This window comes from Ostrea edulis, chromosome 7 (genome assembly GCF_947568905.1).
Source record: "Ostrea edulis chromosome 7, xbOstEdul1.1, whole genome shotgun sequence".
Classification (NCBI taxonomy): Eukaryota; Metazoa; Mollusca; class Bivalvia; order Ostreida; family Ostreidae; genus Ostrea; species Ostrea edulis.
The window spans coordinates 82002826-82027022 of NC_079170.1; the positions used below are offsets into that span (position 1 = coordinate 82002826).

At 36.8% G+C, this 24197-nt stretch overlaps 1 protein-coding gene across 3 annotated transcripts; it reads left to right on the forward strand.

Moving 5' to 3' along the window:
- The first annotated feature begins 1046 nt into the window (after window positions 1–1046).
- On the forward strand, window positions 1047–24185 carry LOC125654707 (protocadherin Fat 4-like). Of its 3 annotated transcripts, XR_008797352.1 has the most exons (22): window positions 1047–1528; window positions 3615–3873; window positions 6845–6978; window positions 7898–8199; window positions 8900–8996; window positions 9491–9732; window positions 10362–10479; window positions 11377–11628; window positions 12508–12641; window positions 13528–13624; window positions 14411–14545; window positions 14643–14777; window positions 14897–15194; window positions 15726–16232; window positions 16519–17744; window positions 17835–18111; window positions 18936–19054; window positions 19385–19604; window positions 20676–20782; window positions 21013–21156; window positions 22902–23211; window positions 23652–24185. XR_008797352.1 is itself a non-coding variant. In XM_056145477.1 (21 exons), the coding sequence occupies exons 4-21, from the start codon at window positions 8041–8043 to the stop codon at window positions 23006–23008; spliced, it is 4374 nt and encodes a 1457-aa protein (XP_056001452.1). In that variant the 5' UTR covers window positions 1047–1528; window positions 3615–3873; window positions 6845–6978; window positions 7898–8040; the 3' UTR covers window positions 23009–24185. The 3 variants fall into 3 exon arrangements, 2 of the variants coding, with proteins under 2 accessions (XP_056001452.1, XP_048740701.2); XM_056145477.1 differs by having other exon boundaries at window positions 22902–24185; XM_048884744.2 differs by lacking the exons at window positions 1047–1528; window positions 3615–3873 and having other exon boundaries at window positions 6629–6978; window positions 22902–24185.
- The last annotated feature ends 12 nt before the right edge of the window (window positions 24186–24197 follow it).

Genomic DNA, 24197 nt, shown 5'->3' on the forward strand with positions numbered 1-24197 from the left:
TGAGACAGCAATGACGAACACTATAACCCCCACCCCCCACCCACCCATGCACACACTAATTAAGGTTCTGAAGGTCTTTATCATGACTATCATATTTGTATCATTGTCTGTCAGGAAATTTAAACAAGCCATGTGCAACTTCCAACTTCTCCGGCGAACCACCTTCCCCGCATCCTTAATATTACAGATCTGTGCCGATATGGAAAATTTCACAGGCCTCTGAAGTATGGGCACCCCCCCCCCCCTTCTGATTTTTTGGGGCGGTGAGATGGAGTCCCCTTTTTTTGGTGTAGCATTTCCCCCCTAATGTTAGTAACTAAATTATATAAAATAAGATCAATTGTGGTTAATGGTCACCATTCAAATCATCCTTCTGCCTGTTATTTTAATTCATCTCTGATGCTCTATCTTTCTATAAATAACTCTAAAGAATTCCAAACGTAATTTTAGAAGAGCGTGTTAGCCAGTCAAAATCGCCCACGTATTCTGTGCGGTATCAGTACATAGCACTTCGTGGTATAAAACGGAAAATCCATTTTTTGTTGCAGTTTTCGGCGATAAGAGGCAACGAATGCAGTCATGTCATACATGGTTTTTAAGTTGAATGATTATACAATACAGCGGTAGTAAATACATTTACATAGCATATTCCCTGGAAGCTCAAAAGGCCGACATTCTCAGGGGGTGCCATTCTGTGTCATTTGAAGCTAGGTACCTTCTGTTGTTATTAGTATACAGAGGTCCCAAGTCATTTACAGAAACAAGTGCCTGTGCGTCAGCTGTACAGATTTGCGCCATAACCTAGCGTCATTTGTACAGATTTGCGCTATAACCTTGCGTCAGTTATACAGATTTGTGTGTTAAGAACTTTTCAGTCATGTGGAGACGTCACCAGATTTAAGTAAAGTGCCATCTCTCTAGACCTATGCACGATGCTTAAACGACCGTAATGAGCAGGGTTCTCATAGGCGTAGCTTGGGTTCGAATATTACCGACGCAGGGGGTCTGGGGGGCTGCGCCCCCCCAGAAGCTATCGACATTTTAACAACGTAAAAGGTGTTGTTTTTTTTTTTTACCGAGGCAGCTGCCTCGGTTGCCTCAATGGAAGCTACGCCACTGGTTCTTTGACATGCCAACGCCTGCCGTGACACGGAAACTCCGTTTTTAAGGGCATATCCGAATTTATGTTATTTTAACCTCTAATGTCGGGCGCTTGTCACAAGACCAGTCACTAATATCTAATGTCAAACTTCTTAAATTTGACGCGTAAACCGAACTCGTGTCTCTCTAAATTATCATATAGCCAATCCGCACAGAAACACTGAATAAAACGATTGGAGCATCCCCGTCTTTCCTTTCCATGTGAGTAAATCGCGTATTGAATTTCAAGAGATTAAGATTTAGATATTATGTTTTTCTTTTCAGTCCAGGAGATAGATATTTGATGGAATGATAGGGAAATTCATCCATTTCTTCGTCATGCAATATAGATCCCCCCTCTCTGATTGGCACTGGTGACGTCATACAGGTGAGAAACCTTTTTAAAATAAAGTGTTTCAATCTCATGGAACAACATAACAATACACGTATTTCAATAAAAGGAAATATGGATATTTGCATTTTTTAAAACAATATAATTTTCCAGAATGATTTTGTTTTTGACGTTGAATATCTAGACATTAACATGGAAGGACTATTAAAGACGCTGAAAAGCTTATTTCTTCTGTATGTTTGTGCACTCCACAACGGTAGGTGTTTTCGGGTATTTTAGGAAAATTAATCTAAATGTCGATTGAAAGTGTTTGATTCGTAGTAAACGTATCACAGATTTTCATGTCAAAGTGAATAAATCATGGAATCTAGATTAGTGTAAATCAGCTCCGATCAAATGGACTGAGATAGAAACTTTCGGAGCTTGCACTGAATGGCCTATCATCGTTAATATTTTGTTGATACTGGTATTTTAGTGGAAATGTGCTAAAATTTGTTATGATGATAAAAATGGCATCAAAACTTCAAAATCGTATGTTTGTTGAGGTTTTCCAAACGGCAATATTTCTCAGTATCCTACAGATATAAACAAAAATTCTAAGAAAAACTCAGCATAAGCTCAGAATGTGTGAAGTACGTTCTCTCTGAATGTCTGTACAGGTTTTTTTAACCTGAGTTTAGTGTATTTAACAATGTAAGGTATGCTGTATCAACTTTTTCAAAATCGACTTCTTCGCATTGCAAAAAAATTGCAGTATCAAGAAAAAGTTTATTCATGTGAGTATTCGTTTCAAGAGATCAAAGTTGCATGCATATGAAATGACAAGTATTTAAGATTTTTATTCTGTGACATAGTACTTGATATTTTTGATCAAATGTTTCCATTGGTTTGTTAAACGGGATATGAAGGTCACGCCATTGCAAAAAAAATGCATAACCGGCAGATGAAAGACGTTTTATCATTTATATCTAATTTTTCTGTATCTAAAAAAATGTATGTGTAAATGAAATAGATTTAAAGGTAACAGTTTAAAATCACCTGAGCTTGACTCTCCATATATTCAATGATTTTCATATTTGATCGAATTGTCCAAGAAGGCAAAAATCTGAACTCATAAAATAAACCGATGTATAATAAAAGTATGCGTTATTCATCTTTCTAAATTCAAATATAAATTTTTTTTTAAAAAATGCATCAGGGAACATGCTTCCTATTGATTTCAACAATGCCGTGAAATAGGTCGCGAAGTTATTCACACGAGGACAGCTGGACTTAAAACCGGACCAAACTACACTGAAAGAAGTTAAAGATGACATTAGAAATGAAACAGAATACACAGAGTGAATGTACATTTGATATAAATAGATAATAGCAAGCTCTACAAAATCATAACTGGAAAGTAATATTGCGGGGGGAAGGGGGTGATTAATTAATAAGAAGTATCTCCTATAAGAATAAGAAATTTTTTCTATATTATACAGTATAGATAAGAAATATCTTCTCTATTTTACAGCATTAATATGACAAATCTTCTCTATTTTACAGTATTAATATGACAAATCTTCTCTATTTTACAGTATTAATATGACAAATCTTCTCTATTTTACAGTATTAACATGACAAATCTTCTCTATTTTACAGTATTAACATGACAAATCTTCTCTATTTTACAGTATTGATATGACATATCTTCTCTATTTTACAGTATTAATATGACATATCTTCTCTATTTTACAGTATTAATATGACAAATCTTCTCTATTTTACAGTATTAATATGACGGATCTTCTCTATTTTACAGCATTAATATGACATATTTTCTCTATTTTACAGTATTAATATGACATATATTCTCTATTTTACAATATTAATATCACATATCTTCGCTATTTCACAGTATTATGACATGTCTTCTCTATTTTACAGTAATAATGACAAATCTTCTCTATTTTACAGTATTAACATGAAATATCTTCTCTATTTTACAGTACATGTATTATGACATTTCTTCTCTATTTCACTGTATTAACATGAAATATCTTCTCTATTTTACAGTACATGTATTATGACATTTCTTCTCTATTTCACTGTATTAACATGAAATATCTTCTCTATTTTACAGTATTTGGCTCCGATGTCTGTCATGAAGGTTATATCGCTGATGGTGATCCCGTTTTTTCCCTTCCCCCTCTTGCCGGGAACATAACTTTCCTACGGGAGGATTCTCCCCTCGGCACGGTTGTTTTTACTGTTTCGGCCAATGACACGGAATTTTACGAACTGAATACAGCGTTTCCAGAGTTCGGACTCAATGGAAATCAGATAGTTGTCACCGGATCTCTGGATTACGAGACAACAAAAGAATACGTCCTAAATGTCAGGTCGGTGTTTAGAGTACTGCCGTTCTAAGAATATTGTAAAACCTTTATGTTACGCGAGTACTTGATTTGACGAAATCGAAGTTCAGCGTCACGTGACACGTGCCCTTCCCCATGTTTACAGTAGGAATCCATCTGGGACACTTAACATGTGTGATGCGTAGTCTGGAAACTGTTGTTAAAGGAGAAGGCAACCCAAAAAAAATTACATTATAAATTATAGGCGTAATTATATGATAAAAATTTACGATACTATTCTGCTGATATACGGCCTAAATAAGCTTCAGTACTAATTTGAAACCGTTCAAAATTGAAATCCTCGCCATCCATAAAGGCTGAAATGATGTGGAACTCTTTTGTATTCAAGACCACAAAAATCAATAATTTTGACGTCATACCGTCTATTCCGGTTTTGATGAGATTCTAAGATCATCAAAGATGTGCAGGTGGTAGATTTTACGAATAAATAGGTTGATGCCTTCCTGTCAAGCTGTTAACTGCATTAATGCGAAGGGGAGATGTGAAAAAAGTTGTTTTAAAAGTCCTGACCCAACCAAGTCATTTGAAAAGAAGACTACGTAAACTGTGGATCCATCATTTGCGTAATGACAATTTGAGGTTCGAGGCATTTGTATGAAGAAACGTGTACCGTCTGCATGGTCTGTGACTCGAATAAACATCTTCTGTTCTCAATTTCTTTTTGCGAAAGAACGGGTTCAAATCTATACGGCTCCAAACTTAATTATTCGTGACTTGTCATGTTTTCAGTGCTGCTGCTGAAATAAAAACGGAACCGATGGTGTGACGTCATAAATTAAACTCCAATGGTTGCTCTCTTAGCGGCGGGTAATTCAAAACATAAGATAGATTGATATAGATTTAATCATGAAACAAGGATTTTTGTTGTTAAAGACTATCATTTACAATATCAGTAAGTAATACTTTATTCATAAAAGCAACAATGTGGTTAGGATTGCCTTAATTCCTGGCTTACTTGTAAGTGAAAAATGTTTGAAAAGACATTTCCAACCACAAAGTTGTTGCTACATGTACATGTATTTCTTTTGGGGATGAAAAATTTGAAAACTTGTATATTTTACAGTTTGCCGATGCCTCACATAGTTTTACATAAACATGCATATAGAAGGCGCCTTTATCGTCTCTCTAATTTAGCGCGTGCGCAGTCTGGGAACTATCACCGTCAGCAATTACTGATCCAGTGTCTCAAAGATTTTGAAGATCTAATTGAAATAAGATTATCTAATTATAATATACAATTTCCGAGTTGCCCAATAGGTATTTTCCTTTGAGAAGCTCTTACGCACAGCGAGACGCAAAACATACTATCGTCCACACGTGGTGTGTACAAATGCTTATCGCTGCCTTCATCTATTGCCTAAAGGATGATTAATTTATCATGCATCAAGTACTCACCCAAATTGCTGGGACACAAAATTTTAGTAAGTTTATGAGTATTTGATAATAAAATGGCTCAAACAAAAATCGATAATCACCATCTTTCTTTGATTAAAGTAACACTCATGCAGAAAAGGAAATAAAAAAATAAATGAATAATAAATTTATTGGCCTAATTCAAACAAATATATTCCTCATATGGTCAGTTTAATGTATACCAACGGCTGATATAAACAAAATTTACGCTTTCATAACTTTTATCCTTATTTACATAGCTAGTCTATATAATATATGTATACATCTTGTACCCACCAAAGTGTTCAACAGAATACTGAACGTACCTCCATCACAGAAGAGTTTATATCTCGGAAGTTGCGTATTAGAGTGTGACTTTGAAGCCTGGTAAAACACGTTACGAAAGATGGCGGGTATTTTGAGGTTTTCTACTACGGGATTTTAGAGATCAAAGAAATGCCACGTCCGTTAATCTCCGATATATACCAATTCATCAATAAATTATCAAAAGAGTTATATCTATTTAATTAACTTCCACAAGAAAAATAGATATATGATATTGAAATGTAATATTTATTGATACCATACCGGTTTCATATTTTTCGAACCGATTCAAGTTGATCTTTTAACAGTTATTTATGGCTCTTCCACGATCGTACCCACTGTTTTTAAACTTCGTGTTTTGCATAAACAACAAGAAAATCGATAACTATTAACCTAAAAATCAATCAGAGTATTTATAAAAGTTGATATTCAACAATGCAGCAATCGTTTGCGTTCCGGGATCAATACACATGTAAACAGCCATGACAATGCACAGGCGAGTCGCCTCTTCCACGTGTGCGTAGTTTTGTAACTTTTGTTGTACTGTGTATTCAGATTAGATCGCATTTATATAATCCGTCAACGTCAAACTTAATTCCACTCTATTTTAATTTCTTTTTTACGTTTTGTTTTACTTGTATAATATTGTCCTACTTAATGTACAGCGCCTTTGATTGCATTTTATTGTAAAATTGTGCGCTTTATAAATGTTAATAATGATAAATAATACTTGAAATATCTTTCAAAATAGTAGATCCTACAACCTTACCCTTTTCTTTATCAAAAATTAAAAAAAAGTGAATAAATAAATGAGCATGAAATAAAAAACAAAATAAAATGTATTCCGTTTCGGAAGATGCCATGACGTCACGAAGTGACCCAATTCCTTGCTACATGTACATAGGGACACGTTCATCTGTGAACCGTAGTATAATAAAAATAAAGTTTTTACTGTCGTGAATGAAAAAGAATAACCTCAGTGGTCGATAAATGCTGTTTGAAATATAAAATCCTCGTGTTTTTTTAACTTTCGAAAAAACATTTCACGACTTCGGAGGTTATCTTTCTTAATTATTCAAGTTGAGTCATACCACCGTATAGGAGGACTTAAACATGGACGGATACTTCATCACAAAGCTTTCATATTAACAGAATTGAAAGTAGAAAATAAGCTTAAACAACAACATAGAAACGTCACATCCTGTTTCATTTTGTTTAGCGCCTTTGAATGTGTATATGCGGAACCAGTTATAAGTGGGGACATCATCATCAACATTCTCCCCGCTAATGAATACGCACCTCGGTTCCTACCGGATGTCATCTTTACAACTTTGGTCGAAAACGCAAAACAGGGTAAGATATCCATACTGAAATGTAGAAGAAGAAAATTATTGATGAGATAAAACATATTTTGTTTTCGGACTTCAAGTATACTAGAACTAACTTTGATGTGGTAGAATTAAGTTTACATATATAGCAAGAATTAAATGTTATTGTTGGTTTATAGCATACATTAGTCATTGAAAACAGTTCGAAAGATCCGCGTGTCTTTAATAGAAAGATTTGTATAGAAGGAAGAGAACAGAAGGACTGAACAAATAGATATAACATGTGGACGCTAAAACACGAAAAGAAAGTCTAAATCAACTTCAGTATACATCTATGTGATGTTTTAAAAGAGAAATAATGCATCACAAGTCTAGACATATATTCTATGCATTCCATAGATTAACGTCGTGTCGGTCAGTAATGTTATAAATATCTACGGATTGAAATAAAAATAAAAAAGACTGAAATATGCATGTAATTTTATAATACGCAAACTGAAGTATTCACCATTCGACAATTTTTTTTAATTATATTGAATTCTATATTAAAATTGTGATACATTTTTCTTCTTTGTATGGTACATGTTCGGACATATTTCACTCAAAGGTGACGAATATGTGGTACATGTTAAAGTTTCAATTCTTCAACAAAAACTTTCCTTTACATTCAAATAAAGCTGGTAGTTTTTACAGAATGGCGAGTTACAGATAAAACTGGAGTGAATACAGACACGGCGTAACACTCCAAGTCCACTCCAATAATCATTTATTGCATGATAGCACTCCAACATTCCAAAGTAGACACGCAGAAGAATACATGTATATATATAAGTACATAATCCACAACACCACTAGTATAGCCTTCCAAATATACATTGCACGGGAAAAGAATTCAAATTCAAATTCCTGTAATTGTCCATCTCTTAACAGAAGTCTTTTTTCAGACCAGGAAGTCGCCAACTTGACATGCGCAGATCAGGATCAAGGTCCAAGTCCCGGATGCTCAATTTCTATTCAAGACCCTACTCCAAAGTTTAAACACTTCTCGAACAGAATTCTGACCACCAATTCTCCGATAGATTATGAAATGTTGGCTGGTCAAGATTTCCTGTATACGTTAACAGTGGTCACTGTTGATCAACCTCAAACTGATTCACCTAAAACGGGATCCGCCACTGTATTTGTGACAGTCCTACCACAAAATGACAATACACCTGTCTTTACATCTTCTAGTTATTATGTACAGGTAAATGGAGAAGCAATTATGGCAGACCAGATTTAAATGCACCTGGCAAATGTCTCACAGACAGGGTTTTTGTAGGAGTTAGATCCTATCATTATCTTAGAGGCTTAAATCTTAGTCTTTGGAGATTCTACAAGACAGTGCGATTCAGACTTGTACTATTAGATACTGCTAAAAAATTCCCACCAAATGCACTTTGAAGTTTTTTTTTTAAATCTTTGTTGTAAAATGTAGCAAAACGCCTGGACTTGATCAAGTTCGGAGTGAACTGTCGCGCTGTTTTTGATATGAAAGCTGCAATCTCAGCTTGTTCGTCACGTTAATCATATACTGACAGTAAATATTTTTGGATGGTTGGTGTAATTTGTTCGATCACATTCAGACCCCAGTTAAAAATGGATAACACATTGTCACATATTTTGAAACGGAAGTACTTAAAATCAAGAATGAATATTTCATCCTTATTTGATCTCGTGAGTCCAGTGGATGAAAGCACTCTTCTGACAGGCTGTAGGTTACGAGTTTAAATCTTGCAGGGAAAGTAATGGTTTGATATTCTAACACTTAAAAGACAATGCGTTGCTACAATAGGCCAAAGTTTAAATTTGAAGATCTTTGCTTTATTACACATGTCTTTTATATGATTTCCATTCCTTGGTTGTCTGACGGATGTGTTATGCATCTTTTGATTTTCATCCTCTAGGTAGATGAGGACATCATTCCGGGAAGACAGGTACTGAATGTCTCTGCAGTAGACCAAGATCTCGGACCAGATGGAGAGTTAACTTATAACATTACAGGTACATGTTGATTTACAGTCTCACATGTTGATTTACGGCCTTGTCTCGCATGTTAATTTACAGCCTTATTTATTTGCTAGCAAACATACACGCCATTGAAGACTTCACATGGTAGATTGTTGCTTATGATGAAAGAGGTTGCTTTGTGCTTGGGTTTTGGTCAATTAGCCATTAGACTATTGGTGTCACTTGTAAAACGATATGAGTGTATGTCCAGTTCTTACTTCTTTTGGGTTTGTAATCTGACGCAATGACAGTTAAATGAAGTGGTAGTGTGTAGCGATATTTAATATGATAACTGGTGACAATTTGCCAGTGCGAAATTGAAATGATCAGCATTTTGGATTACAGATAACTGATGACAGCTGGCTTTATTGCGGCCTAAACATGTAACACTTGGTTGTGTAGTACTCGGGTGACCCTTGAGACCCGAAAGACTCCGATTTAAAAAAGATTGCAGCAAGTGTCTAAATATTTGAATTTATCCTTTACAGCTGGTAATATTGATAACAAATTCTACATAGACCCATATTCAGGACTGATATCATCGCGTGCTCCACTTGACTTTGAATCTGTGACGTCATACCAGTTATCAATCCAAGTTACCGATGGAGGGGGGCTGTCTCAAAACGTCACAGTGGATATTAACGTCACAAATGTTAATGACAATATACCAGAATGCTCAGCCAATGAGAATGTCGTAGAGATTGATGGGAACACAACGACTGGGACTACAGTAAGTGAAATGTCTTAATATATGTCGCAAAGTCACGACATGCTAACTCACCTCAGACTAACTGACCCGTGCTCACTTTATTATATTGACATTTTCAATGTTTTTTTTCTTTGATATTTTTCCAAATTTTAGTGATAGCCACTTCCTCATCAATATGTTGCAGGTGTAAACAAAGCGCGTATGAATACAAGTAAATATAATACGGTTATTCTAACGGCTGGGAATTCCGACAGAGGTGAAAATAAAATGGAAATATTCATGAAGTATGCCGGTTTGAATCGTTGCAGTCCATACTCTCATATATTTTCAAAAATGAAATTTATTTGTTAGGTGACATCTTAATAGCATTCTGTAAATCAAATACGAAACATTTATTTCCTTTTATCAAAAAAATGATCCGGGTTCCGAAATATTCAATTCCCGTTTCTGAAAAGAGAAAGCCAGTAGCTCTTGATTTAACATATCCCCCCCCCCCCCAAAAAAATAATTTGCAATTTGAACTATTTCTTTCTTTGTTGAAACATCCTGTGCTTTTTGTAAGTGAAGGCGATTCAAAGAGTGACAAAATCTCAGGATTTATGCAAACGAAGTGATTAGAAGATTGATATATATTTTTGTTGTTGTTATAGGTGATGACCTTGAACTGCAGTGATGGAGACGCTGGAACTATCGTTTCTTACCAATTACAGGACGACGGGGACGGAACATTTGCGATCAATCCAGCAGGGGAGATCACTCTAACAAAAGGTGTCATTGATTGTCTCATGGTTATACTGATATATATATCTGTATATATACAGAATGCCTTCATTGTGAAATATTAGCAGTGTTTCAAGTAATCACATTTTCATAAATACTCTAACAAAAAATGCTACATAGTAAACTATAGTATTCTAGTTTAATTTAACAAAAACACAGTTGATGGTGCAAGGGTTTCAACAGTTTCGTTTAAAATCAGCATTTCGCAAATTCTATGGTCGTTATAACGATCTAGTTTGCTACTACAACCTATCATTGGGTCAAATGATGTCTGACGTGTTTCATACCAATTGTTAGGCCGTTCTTGGCACATTGATGTTGATTACGTATAATTCCGTTTACCTGATCAAGATATAGGGCTCACGGCGGGTATGACCGGTCGACAGGGGATGTTTACTCCTCCAAGGCACCTGATCCCGACTCTGGTATATCCAGGGGTCCGTGTTTGCCCAACTCTCTATTTTGTATCCATAATAGGAGTTATGAGATTGATCACTGTTTGTCATCTTCACCTTTCACTTTGAATTATCATTGGAAGCTTTTAGAATTGCACTTAGCTACCGAATAGTACAAATTATTCTTTGATACATGTACTTTAAGTCATATTAATGCTTTAATCTATTTCATCGAAGAAATCAATGTCTGTAAGTACATTTCATGGTAGTTTTGACTTTTCATTTTAATAGCAGATCTTTGATTTGTGAATTTTAAAAGAATCATGCCTGTACTTTGATTGATGATTTAAGAAATGTTTTATCAGTACTCATTATCTATTACAAAATCTTCGATTTAGAATTAGATTTTTTACCAGTTCTCTGATTTATGATAATGTATGTAGTACTATTTGTTGACACCGTAGTGGGACCCATTCTTACGATGTTGCAGGTTTGGACTATGACCTTGGTAGAAGGTCATATCGCTTGACCGCCCTCGTATCAGACAGTCTCTACAATTTGCTCGTCGACAGACAAGTTCTGGTAAAGTCAGTCAACCAATACCCGCCTGTCCTTCCTCCTAGTGCCACCGTCAGCGTATCTGAAAACGAGGCTACTAATTATGTGCTGTACACCGCCATTGCAACAGATGCTGATACCGTTCTTAAGAATCTGACGTCACTCTCATATTTCATCTCCACAGGTCAGAACTGGACGTACATCATAAACTCAGGATGATGAATTCAATTAAGAAATTAGAATGATTTATAATGTCATTTTCGATGTACATGTGTACAATCAAAGTTGATATTTAGTGTGTTATTTCAATTTTTCCTTATGTTATTAATAATGTTAGCTGCAGAACTGCTGAGTAGCGTTGGGAAAGAAAAAACCTGGAATATACATGTACCAAAGCGCTACAGATCCACAGTTATAAAAACCCTCGATTTACAGCGCAGTTTTTTTTCCTGCGCTCTATCATAGCCTTATACCGGTACACTATTGCATCACCGCTTTTAAATTTCATACTATACACTGTAAATATAAATAATGTAGATCAAAGTTTGGAAAATATACTATACGATTGATGAAAATGAGGAAATTCGGAAAACTACAGTATACCATATTATTTGAGAAGCAGGTACAATTACTACTGCAGTTCAGGCTTGTTTTACATACTTGAAAATAAAACTAAGGTAATCTTCCCGTGAAACCCAATCATAAGGATCACAAATACATTAATTGGTCCGTCATTTGATAAATACGTTAATTACGTTCAGATACGTTGCAAAAATAACTTTTTATTTGCTGCAATGGATAATGCGCAAATGTGATTGCAATCAGTTCAAAAATTTTCCGCTAGGGTTATATAAGGGCAAATGGAACTATGTAACAGAGGAGACGGTATCATTGTGTATCATAATTACATCTGTCACGTCAAAATGACTGTATGTCTCTATTCCCTGTCGTGAGAGCCAGGAATGTTAGCTATTGTATAAAGTGGATTGTTGCATTAAGTTTGTTTATGCCATCTTTGGATAATTTATCAGACCAATGAAATCCATTACTGTTGCTGTTGCAGTTTCGAATAACGGAGACAACCTATTTTGGATTGATAAGAATACTGGGGACATTGTGTTGGTGAACAGTCTCGATTTTGAGAAAAGTCGGAGTTATCTAATAACATATTTTGCTGAGGATGACGGTAAATCAAGGGTAAGAATATAATCCCCAGATTGTGTGATCATAATGAAGTGATTACAGTGAGTGTGAACGGTCGACAGGGGGAAGCTTACTCCTCCTAGGCACCTGATCCCACCTCTAATGTGTCCAGGGGTCCGTCTTTGTCCTACTCTTAGTTTTGTATTCTCTACAGGAATTATGATACTCACCTTTTCAGTGACGTTACTGCTGACGTTTAACTCTTGATATTACTGCGCGGCAACATACGATTCTTAATGAGATCGTCTTGTGTGGCTTCGTCAGTATTAAAGGTTTATCAGTCCGTTGTTTTACGTCCCGTCTAGAATTTTTCACTCATTTTGAACCGTCACCAGCTGTAGGTGAAATACCTTATTTAGACCTGTGATTAGCGCTCAGGGCCGTAGCAATGAGGGTTAATTAACGTACCAACGCCTGTCGCGACACAGGACCTCCGTTTTTAAGGTCATATCAGAAATATCAGAAATACCCATGATGTTTAAATGTCAAACAGTCACTACCTATGTTTACGTCTTGGGTTGGACTCGGCCATGGCATAGCTTGTGGGGTTCGAACTCACGACCTCCCGGTTACGAAGCGAACGCTCTACCACTTAGCTATCGCGACCGGTGAGCGTGAAATGTATCCTATCTAATTCCTAGATCCTTAAAAGAATCGTTTTGTCTTGAAATCAACAGTGGGCTGAAAAAGCGTCACATGGATTTTTTTAAACATGATAGCCATTAAGTACATAAGGCAATATAATTATGTGTATTCTAAAGAGAGAGAAAGGAAAAATGGATAATGCTAATTTTTCTTTCTTTTTTACAGGAAGTTAGAGAATGTTGATTTTACGATTTGTTATTGCTATGATTTTGACCTTTCATCTTTCTTTCGTCAGACCACCAGCACGGTGACAGTGTCGGTCGTGAACGTCAACGACAACAGCCCGCGTTGTGACCCCGACGTTATCACTGCACTGATTCCGGAAAATACAGGTGAGCGATTCCGGAAAATACAGGTGAGCAATTTGATATGTCTTCATTTGTCCATACAGGATTTCTATACAGGTTATCCAACAAGTTCATCATAGTTATTCACGTTTTCGCTTCATCCAAATTATGCTGAACGATATGTTGAGTGAAAAAGGTATATAGAATTTTGGTCTAGCGATCCACCTTAAAAAGGTACATATACTAATTTGTGTTGTTAGATTTGAATAAAGATGTATCAATACTACGATATTCTATAAATAAAATGAAACATAAAAGTCTATCAGAGCGTACAAAAAGAAGAATTACGCATGTTTTTGTTGGTTTCATTGTATCACGTCCCGTGGCCGAGTGGTTAAAGCATCGTGCTCAACATCACATGGCCTCTCACCTCTGTCGGCGCGAGTTCGAATCCCGCTCGCGCCGGTAAGTCAGAAAGTTTCCCAGTTTACTTTAGGAAGGTCGGTGGTCTCTTCTCAGGTACATTGTATCTGGGTTATCTCTTCTACCAATAAAAACTGGGCGCCACCAGATAACTGAAAAATTGTTGCGTGTGGCGGAAAACATCAATCAATCATGTATCACGTCCTGTCGAGTTTATTTTTTACTCATATGGAGACATCATCAGCTGCAGGTAAAGTACATATTAGATGTTCTACCAATGAACTACCGCGACCGGTGACTATGGTCCTAGTAAAAATTATTGGAATAGATTGAATTTTGGTTGTGACGTTGATAAGCGATTATGGTAATGAGGGTTTGGATATGAAAGAGCTGGGCTTTTTTCTGTAGATATAACCGTACCTACCGCGTATGGATTAAACTGTTTTGACGCTGACGGTGATCCTCTGCAATATGACGTCATTCAACAACAACCAAATGACGCAATCTTTGATATCGATTCCTCGGGAAAACTTTTACTGAACAGTAAGTCATAGAACATGAAATACAATGTGTTTATATCTTTCTTGATTTTGTTTATTTATCAACATATTCTGAGCATCTTGTTTCTGATCCGTTTCAGAATCTTTGGATTTCGAAGCAAGGACCTACTATGACATCAGAATTGAAGTTACCGATGGTCAGTTTACTGCCGCAGTGTCCGTGGCGGTAAACATTCTGGATGTGAACGAAGGTGCCCCGGTGTTTACCAGTTCAGGTTGTTAATTTCATCATCATTATTGTTATCGTCGTTGTCGTCGTCACTGTTCACAAACTTAACAACATCAGCAAATCTAAAGTATCCCTGCTAACTCCATTAGTTCTTGATCTTCACAGGTATCTATAACAGCACTCTTCCTGAAACATCCCGTAAAGGACATTTTGTCACACGAGTGTCAGCCGATGATGTCGACCTCACCACGATTTCCTATGAATTCAAATACAAATACAGCGAGTTTATCATTGACCTCTATAGCGGACACATCTTCCTGAAGGAACAGCTGGACAGGGAAGTGAATTCCTTACATACGCTGTTAGTCCTGGCTTCTGATGGATCACTCACGTCTACCGCGACAGTTTATGTCAACGTGGAGGACATTAACGAAGCAGTCACGTTCGTTCAATCTGCTTACACGTAAGTATGAACTAATTGAAAGCAATAGGTGTCACTTTCGCGTAAGTTAGAGCTATCTGATTATTATCATTGGGCCAAATGCTGTCCGACTTGTTTCATGCCAATTGTTTGGCCGTTCTTGGCACACTGATTTTGACTGCGGTTAACTCCGTTTACCTTATCAAGATATAGGGCTCAGGGCGGGGGTGACCGGTCGACAGAGGGTGCTTACTCCTTCTAGGCACCTGATAGCACATTTGGTAGATCCAGAGGTTCGTGTTTGCCCAACTCTCTATTTTGCACTGCTTATAGGAGTTAGGAGATTGATCACTGTTCGTTATATTCACCTTTCATGACAGTATTAAATCATGCCACTAATAAAGTCGAGTTTCAACACTATACAGAGATACATGTGTCCTGTCAAATTTACAACAATTATGAAACAAAGCATAGCACTGAATAGCCGTATTATAGGTAAACGTAGTACTGGTTATAATGAATCCACTGGTACATTGATTTTCATTATTGTGGTGTTCTTCTGTATTGTGCTAGGTTCACAAGTGATGAGGGAGCTCCTGTATCTACGCCTGTTGGACAAGTGTCAGGTGTGGACATTGACAAAGAAGGAGAGTATGGAGAAATCAGATACGCCATAGAATCCGGAAACATTCACTCTCACTTCGCCATTGACCCTACTGACGGAACGCTGACCATAGCGGACCCCACTGACCACGAAGAAATATCAAAGTTTGAACTAATAGTGTCCGTCACTGACATGGCGAACCCTCCATTATCGGATAGATGTCACGTGGCCATTACAATCCTGGATATAAACGACAGTCCTCCGATCTTCCCGGCCGCCATACTATCGGTATCTGTGTCAGAGTCAACCGCCATAGGGACAGTGATCACACAGATATCAGCGACAGATGCTGACTCCGTTACAAACAATAATAACAGGTTCTCGTTCAGTACCACATCCGTCACGCCATTCAAAGTGCACGCATCTACCGGTATTGTCACGGTAGTCGAGGCGCTTGATCGAGAGACAGACAACAGGTAAATCGGAATTATGTTATACATTTAAAACAATGATACTATGAGGGGAGAATGTTTACATAAATCTATATCGATATCTATTTACTGTAAACTAACTTATTCGCATGCGAGAAATGTTCGCAAGATACACAACATCATCATTGTGAATATCATGATTTCTCGTTACAAACCAATCCTTTACTGTTTCTTGAATGTTTACTACTACTACTGCTCTCTCTCTCTCTCTCTCTCTCTCTCTCTCTCTCTCTCTCTCTCTCTCTCAACTTGTTGTATTTTTCATTAATAGATACGAAATTGAAATCCTAGCAATAGATGAAGGAAGTCCACCCCAAACAGGAACGGTAACTCTCGAGGTCCATATTGATGACATCAATGACAATATCCCTCAGATAACAGGTTCATATGATACAACGATAGCAGAAAACTCTCCCATACAATCTGTCGTGTTTCAAATTTCTGCCGAGGATAAAGATCTCTCCAATTTGTTTCACTACTCTATAGAATCCGGGAATCACGATTCTCACTTCAAGATAGAACCATACAGTGGTTATATTCAGGTGGCATCGGGTCTTGACCGCGAGACAAGGTCCGTGTATTATCTAGTTGTACAGGTATCGGATGACAAACTGACACCCAAATATTCCACAGCTACTGCTACGGTCTCGATATCGGATATCAATGATGGCATTCCCATTTTTAAGCCGGGGTCTCGAAAGTTCTCCGTGGATGAAAATGTCCCGTTTCATACAATTATCGGTCGTCTGCAGGCAGAGGATAGTGACGAAGGAATTAATGCGAAGTTGACATTCAAAGTTTCCAGTTTCTTAATAGGATCAGCGGAGAGTTTTCTTATCGATGAGGTATCCGGCGAACTCTTTACGAACATGTCGCTAGATCGTGAAACAGAATCTTTCTATCAGCTGACGATTTCTGTACAAGACGGTGGGAATCCTGCACTGTCATCAGAAGTGACTGTGGAAATAACGGTTAACGACTTAAACGATAATCACCCGGTATTTCATAATAGCTTCTATTCTAAAACGATCTCAGAAGCTACTTCTACTGGAACGAAAATTGTAACAACGGCTGCTACAGATGTGGATTTGGGATTTTATTCCGAGATAACGTATGAACTTGATTTGACCTCCCGTGAAGGACTGCTGGCCGACTTTTATTTCACAATAGATGCCATATTTGGTGACGTCATTCTTAAACGTTCGCTTGACTTCGAGGCTCAAGAGGTTCTGTCTATGGTCGTCATCGCAAAAGATGGCGACGTTATTCCCAAGACAGCCACAACGAATGTCACGATATACATCACTGATGTCAATGACAATCGACCTGAATTTCTTCCCATGTTTTATAATACAGAGGCCCCACTTGCTGAAGTTTGTGACTTTGTTATTGCGCGACTAAGCGCTACAGACCAAGATCAAACAAACAACGCGGAGTTATTCTATGTAATGGACCCTGCATTTGAACAGTCACCTTTCATAGTGGATTTCGAAACAGGTTCACCTAATTTCTGAATTAAATCTGGTGAGATCGGTAAAGTATTTGTCCAACAAATTCAATAAATAACTTTTGTTTCCTGGTTTTCAGGCGTCTTTCGGGCTAGATATGACCTTAACGATTCTCAATACGTCATCAACGTTCAAGCCAAAGATAATGGTGAGCCAAGGCTGACGTCATCAGTTAGTGCTAAAGTTAGGATAGATACATTTCAAGCGGAACTGAACGTCTTTTCTTTTACTTTATCCCTGACTAAGGATAACTACCTCAGGCAAGAGACTGATTTTCTGTCAGAGGTTAAAGCCGCCATCAGCCTCAAACATCCCTCTACCTACGTCAGAAGATGGTGCATACATGAGAGGGGCAGGTAATGTGAAAATGATCTGTGCACTCAAATGAAAATAGTCCGGTAAATGTCTACGTACTCAGACATAAATAGTCCAGTAAATGGCTACGTACTCAGACATAAATAGTCCAGTAAATGTCTACGTAATTAGATATAAATAATCCAGTAAATGTCTTCCTACACAGATATAAATAGTCCAATATAAATAGTCCAGTAAATTTCTACGTACTCAGATATAAATAGCCCAGTAAATGTCTACCTACTGAAATATAAATAGTCCAGTGAATGTCGACGTACTCAGATATAAGTATTCCAGTAAATATCTACGTACTCAGATATAGTCCAGTGAATGTCTACCTACTCAGATATAAGTATTCCAGTAAATGGCTACGTACTCAGAAATAATGGTCTGATAATAACAATATATCTTATAGTGATTCTCTTCACAATCTGTGTTACATGAGTACGGGTAAGTTTCTTGATTTCGGTAGTCTTGCTAGCGTACTGGAATTGTGTGGTGAATGCTGAAGGACTATTTTAAGGGTAGTGAAGCGGCTCTGTATATATAAGTAATTGAAAATCACTTCTATTTTATTGCCACCGTAAAATGGCTGAAATATTGCAAAATAAGCGTAAAACAGTAATCAATCAATCAATCGTTACCCATATTGTGATATATAATTTGGAAACTTCTGATAGGCACATTGTAGTGATGTATTAGTATGATATAAAAATAACCTAGGATATATAAACATTTTAATGACATGTGTAATATCAATGGTTTTGCACTTTAATCATATACATGTGTATATTATAATGATATTTCACATTTCCTACAAATTCAGTTCAGTGATTGTTCACTTGTATGCTGTGGAGAATGATCTGAGTGATTGGATTTACAACCTCCATCTCCCGAAACCCTTTCTCGAGACCACAGAAGTCCTGGAGTTACTTAAACCAGACGGTAAGACCGTAAAACTTGACGTTTTAAATATCTATGATAAAAAATTGTTTTCCTGTAAACATAATGCTTACAGGAAGACAATGATTTTTTTTATTTTAGATATTTAAAACGTCAGGTGCCTGTGTGTAAGACAACCCTGATTTAAATTCTGAAGTAGAAATATTTTATACATATTTTTTTCAAAGATGAATTACACATTTTTCAGATGCAATGCCATTGTGAGAATAGATATGTACGAAACTGCAATAATCGCATCAGGTGGTTTTTTTTTTACCAATTATTTACCATAATCAATGTCTGGTTACTCAATGTACATTGTTTTCTGTGTAGGAATAAATAACGATGTCAGGAACAAATTTTATATCGTGGATATAGACGGATACTTTCTCCCACCAAAACAGACTAATGAACCAGAAGTAGCACCCATCAGCGACACGACTGCAGACAAAGTCGTTCCATTGGCAGTTTCTTTACCCATTTTGTTTCTGGCATTGATTGCAGCGATAGTTTTAATAGTTTTAGCTTGGAAACGGAAATGGTGTAAGAAAAAGTGAGTAGCACACACAAACATTACTATGATAATACTAGGATAAGCCAGAGAAAATTACACACAGAAAACAATTATAGCTGTTATTTCCGAGTTCTTCTGTTTTACTCGTGTTACTCTAGTAGTTAAGACGCCCGCCTCGCAAATGATAGATTAAGGTTTGATTCTCGACCCGGTGCCGCGTCAAACCTATGACGTTTAACACAAGAAGTGGCTGTTCCTTCAGATCTATGACGTTTGACACAAAAAGTGGCTGTTCCTTCAGACCTATGACGTTTAACACAAGAAGTGGCTTTTCATTCAGACCTATGACGTTTAACATAAGCAGTGACTGTTCCCTCAAACTTATGACGCTGAACATAAAACATGGCTGTTTCCTCAAACTTATGACGTTTAACACAGATAGTGGCTGTTCCTTCAAACTTATGACGTTTAACATAAGCAATGACTGTTCCCTCAAACTTATGACGCTGAACATAAAATATGGCTGTTCCCTCAAACTTATGACGTTTAACACAGGTAGTGGCTGTTTCCTCCAACTTATGACGTTTAACATATTGAACATAGGTAGTGGTTGTTCCCTAATGAAGAAAAAACCACGGGCCTTTCGGATATGACCTTAAAAACGGATTTCCCGTGTCATGGTAGGCGTTGGTAAAATAAAGACCCTCACTGCTACGACTTTGAGCGTCATGCATAGGTCAACATTTGTGGCACTTCACCGCTCTCTGGTGCCGTCTCCACACGAGTGAAAAGTTATCAAGTAGGACGTTAAACTATATACAAAATGGACACGTCTTTCCCAGGTTGGGGGAAAATGGCTGTAATCTGTTGGTGAATTGTTTATATACAGGACTTACTGCACGCACTGAAATATTGAAATGTTTGTGTATTTCATTAATATTTCATATCTGCATGCATATTTCTTATTTCTTTGGCAATTCCTGTAATTAGTATTCTAAAAGTTTCGATGCAAATCATGCATTGTACTGCAGTCATGATGCATGTTATGCAATCTCAAACGATTGGAAATTACTATATCCACCTTTTCCATTCTGTTTTTTGTGTATACAGAGAACCAAAAGAAAAAACAAACGAGAAGGACTCCGAGAGGGTAGCTTCAAGTCCAAATACCCCTCGTGTGGTGTCGCCATCTGGAGTCAAAATAAATCCTGAAAACGGTACATTATCAATCAGTAAATGAAAATAATACACTAAATTGTAACAAATTTTCAAAATTACAGGAATACTCGTGTGTAAATACATGGTTACTTTTCGCATGTGAATTTTACGGAAAAGAGTTCCTCGTTAATCTCATATTCATTTGATAGTTCATTTAGTAGTGCAAATTATATTTTTCAGAGTAAATATTGAATTCTTTGATATGTAGCTATAAGTATTCTAATTCTAGTTGGCACGAGAAATGTAATCGGTCCCTTCATTGATGTCCCAGGAAACGACAGTCCTGTTTTCGATCAACGTCGTCCCAATTCACTAAAATTACCAACATCAAACTCCACTCCTTCCATGTTTGACAAACGTGGAATGGATCCAGGTTAGTTGAATTCTTTATTACCATAGTTACCGGTGCATGGATTACGATCTTTATAATTTTCCTGTTTCCCCCTCAGAATTCAAGGTCTATTTCCTGTCATTTTGATCAATACATGGTGGTATACAATGACATTTAAGTTCATATTTAATAGTCCATACAATCTACATGTACTAGTGTTTGTATTTCTGATGAGATCTTAAACGATAACTAGTGTAGAGTTTGAATAAATGTATGGACGGGGGTTGTAATAGGCATGATATCTAACAAATGAGTCTGTCTTGCTTCTCCAGATGTAACCCTACGTTTGTAAATTACCATTTTTATTGCCGCTAGCAATATTGAAATGGAGTGATACAAGTAATTTGTAGAAGTGTATAGTTTGAATAATAAAATGCTTTCTTTCGTTTGTTAAACGTACGTGAAGGTTACAAACATTGCAGAAAAATGCCGGTTATGCATTTTTATACCCCCGCAACAAGTTGTGGGGGGGGGGGGGTATACTGGAATCGGGTTGTCCGTCTGTCTGTCCGTCCGTCTGTCCGTCTGTAGACGCAATGGTTTCCGGGCTCTAAAGCATTATCCTTTCCACCTACCGTCACCATATCATATATATGGACTACCGATGGAATGAAGATGTTCCCTATCGATTTTGGGGTCAAAAGGTCAAAGGTCAAGCACACTGGACATCGAAGTAGCAATATGGTTTCCGGGCTCTAAAGCGTTATCCTTTCCACCTACAGTCACCATATCATACACATGGACTACCCATGGAATGAAGATGTTCCCTATCGATTTTGGGGTCAAAAGGTCAAAGGTCAAGCGCACTGGACATCGAAGTAGCGATATGGTTCGGTTTGTCATGCCATTTGTTTTTTACACTCAGAAAAGAGGTAGTTTATACCTATTACCAACAACCTTTTGGAGATTGGGGTAAGCGGGGGGTATTCTTAGTGAGCATTGCTCACAGTACCTCTTGTTTCTTCTACGTTTGCGATCTTCATATCCCGTTTATCTATATTTTCTTGTATTTTCTTTTACGTTTGAATATTTCCAAGTACGTAAAATATAGATATCATTAACATAAACATAACAGATGAAAATCACCTGACCTTTTACATGTGTCCATATTTGGTAATGATTTCCATATTTGGTAATGATTTCCATATTTGGTAATGATTTCCATATTTGGTAATGATTTCCATATTTGGTAATGGTTTCCGTATATGGTAATGATTTCCATATTTGGTAATGATTTCCATATTTGGTAATGATTTCCGTATATGGTCATGATTTCCATATTTGGTCATGATTTCCATATTTGCTGGTGCTTTCTATATCTGGTTATGATTTTCATATTTGAACGATGGTAAAGAATTCAAGGATATACTCTAAACTCAGAATAAACCATCGTATAACACAGGATAGCGTTATTTGATATACCGATTTCAAATGAAAGGTCAAAAAATAAACCATAAAACATATTTTTCCTAACAATTTCAGGAATATCGGGATATAGGTCACAAAGTTCACGGAATGTGTAAACTCCCACGCGAACAGATATCGCTAAAATCCCGGATGTACATGTAAATGGATCGAAAAAATGTGTATTCATAGTTGCAAGTGTCAAGCACTGAATTTCAATAAAAATTAAGCAGAATACACACAGTGGATATAGATATCTATCTTTGGTGAGGTATTTGTGACATTTGCGCGAATAATTTGTTTATTTCTCGTTATATTTCCAGTGACTGGCTGGTTTTATGTGGAAAATTCCCAAACCAAGGAACGGAAATGGATTAAATTTCCGGATAAAGACCCACTCTTTCAAGATATTCCGTCCACCGGATCCTAACTCCATATACTCGCTACTGTTAGCATGACAAGCTGCTTTCACAAAGCATTGCTCTACATGTTGGGAAACTGTTCAATGGACAATAAATCTACCGTATCATACCCCTGCAATCGAAGTTTAGGGGATATATTGGAATCGCCTTGTCCGTCTGTTCTTCCGTCTGTAGACATGATTTATCCAGAGTATATCCTTAATACCAATAGGTAGACTTGATTAAATATGCGTATATATTAAATGAATTATAAGCTGTGCTCCTGTTATATTGATATAAAGTTTTTCAACATTCAAGTTATATATTTTTTCCATTTTGAGAGAAGATGTTGTGTTATGTCGTCATTGTCCAGAATATGTATTGAAAACCATTTATTCTTCAATGAGCAGAAATTCACTAGTTCCCCATTCAATGTGTCCTAAGGGGGTATTAGTCCCCTTAGGACAGTTCTAGTGTAGTACAGCTGATATCTTGAAAAAAATGACAAGTACCTTTGCACAAGACAATTGTTTTCTTAAACCATTGTGTAGATTGCTTTCAATTAATGAAACATGTACAATTAGTGATGTACCGCATGCTTGTTGATCGTTAATGAACTATCAATGAAATGTGTTATATGCATATTATCATACAATCTATTTCCTGAATTAGGTCTACACGATTCAGTGAACATTGCCACATCCTTAAGCCATCCGATGCAAACGCTGTACAATGTACTTGTATGGGGATCAGTTGACTGAAGTACTTCGTAGCTGACATTTTCATTAAATGCTGAACGGCTCTACAATATAAACTATAGAAGCACTGGACTCATGTTCAGCATGGACTGTGTTCCCTGGGGGATCAATGCATGTGAATGAACTGATATCTTTACACGTGTAGCGACACTTCGCCCATGTTAACATTTAATGGCTGCTTCCCACAAGTAAAGCGCGCCAATTTTGAAAAAAAAATCATATTAAGAATACATGTAAAACTTATACGGTACCAATTTTGATGCACCAGATGCGCATTTCGACAAATTATGTCTCTTCATACATTGTTATGTTCTTTATAAATGTTTATCTGATGTTTGGAAATTTATGATTCCTTGTTATGACAGGAATTCTTTTGTTTTGCCTGTTGTGACATGGGTCCACGTTCTTTCACTTGCAACCCAGAACTTAAATAAATGAAAGACCGCCATATATCTTATTC

Coding starts and splice junctions, on each gene's coding strand:
- LOC125654707 (XM_056145477.1), top strand. CDS start 8,041: ATGTTGGCTGGTCAAGATTTCCTGTATACGTTAACAGTGGTCACTGTT. Junction 13,625..14,410: donor ACTGATTCCGGAAAATACAG/GTGAGCGATTCC, acceptor TTTTTTCTGTAG/ATATAACCGTACCTACCGCG. Junction 19,055..19,384: donor GGAGTTACTTAAACCAGACG/GTAAGACCGTAA, acceptor TTTTCTGTGTAG/GAATAAATAACGATGTCAGG.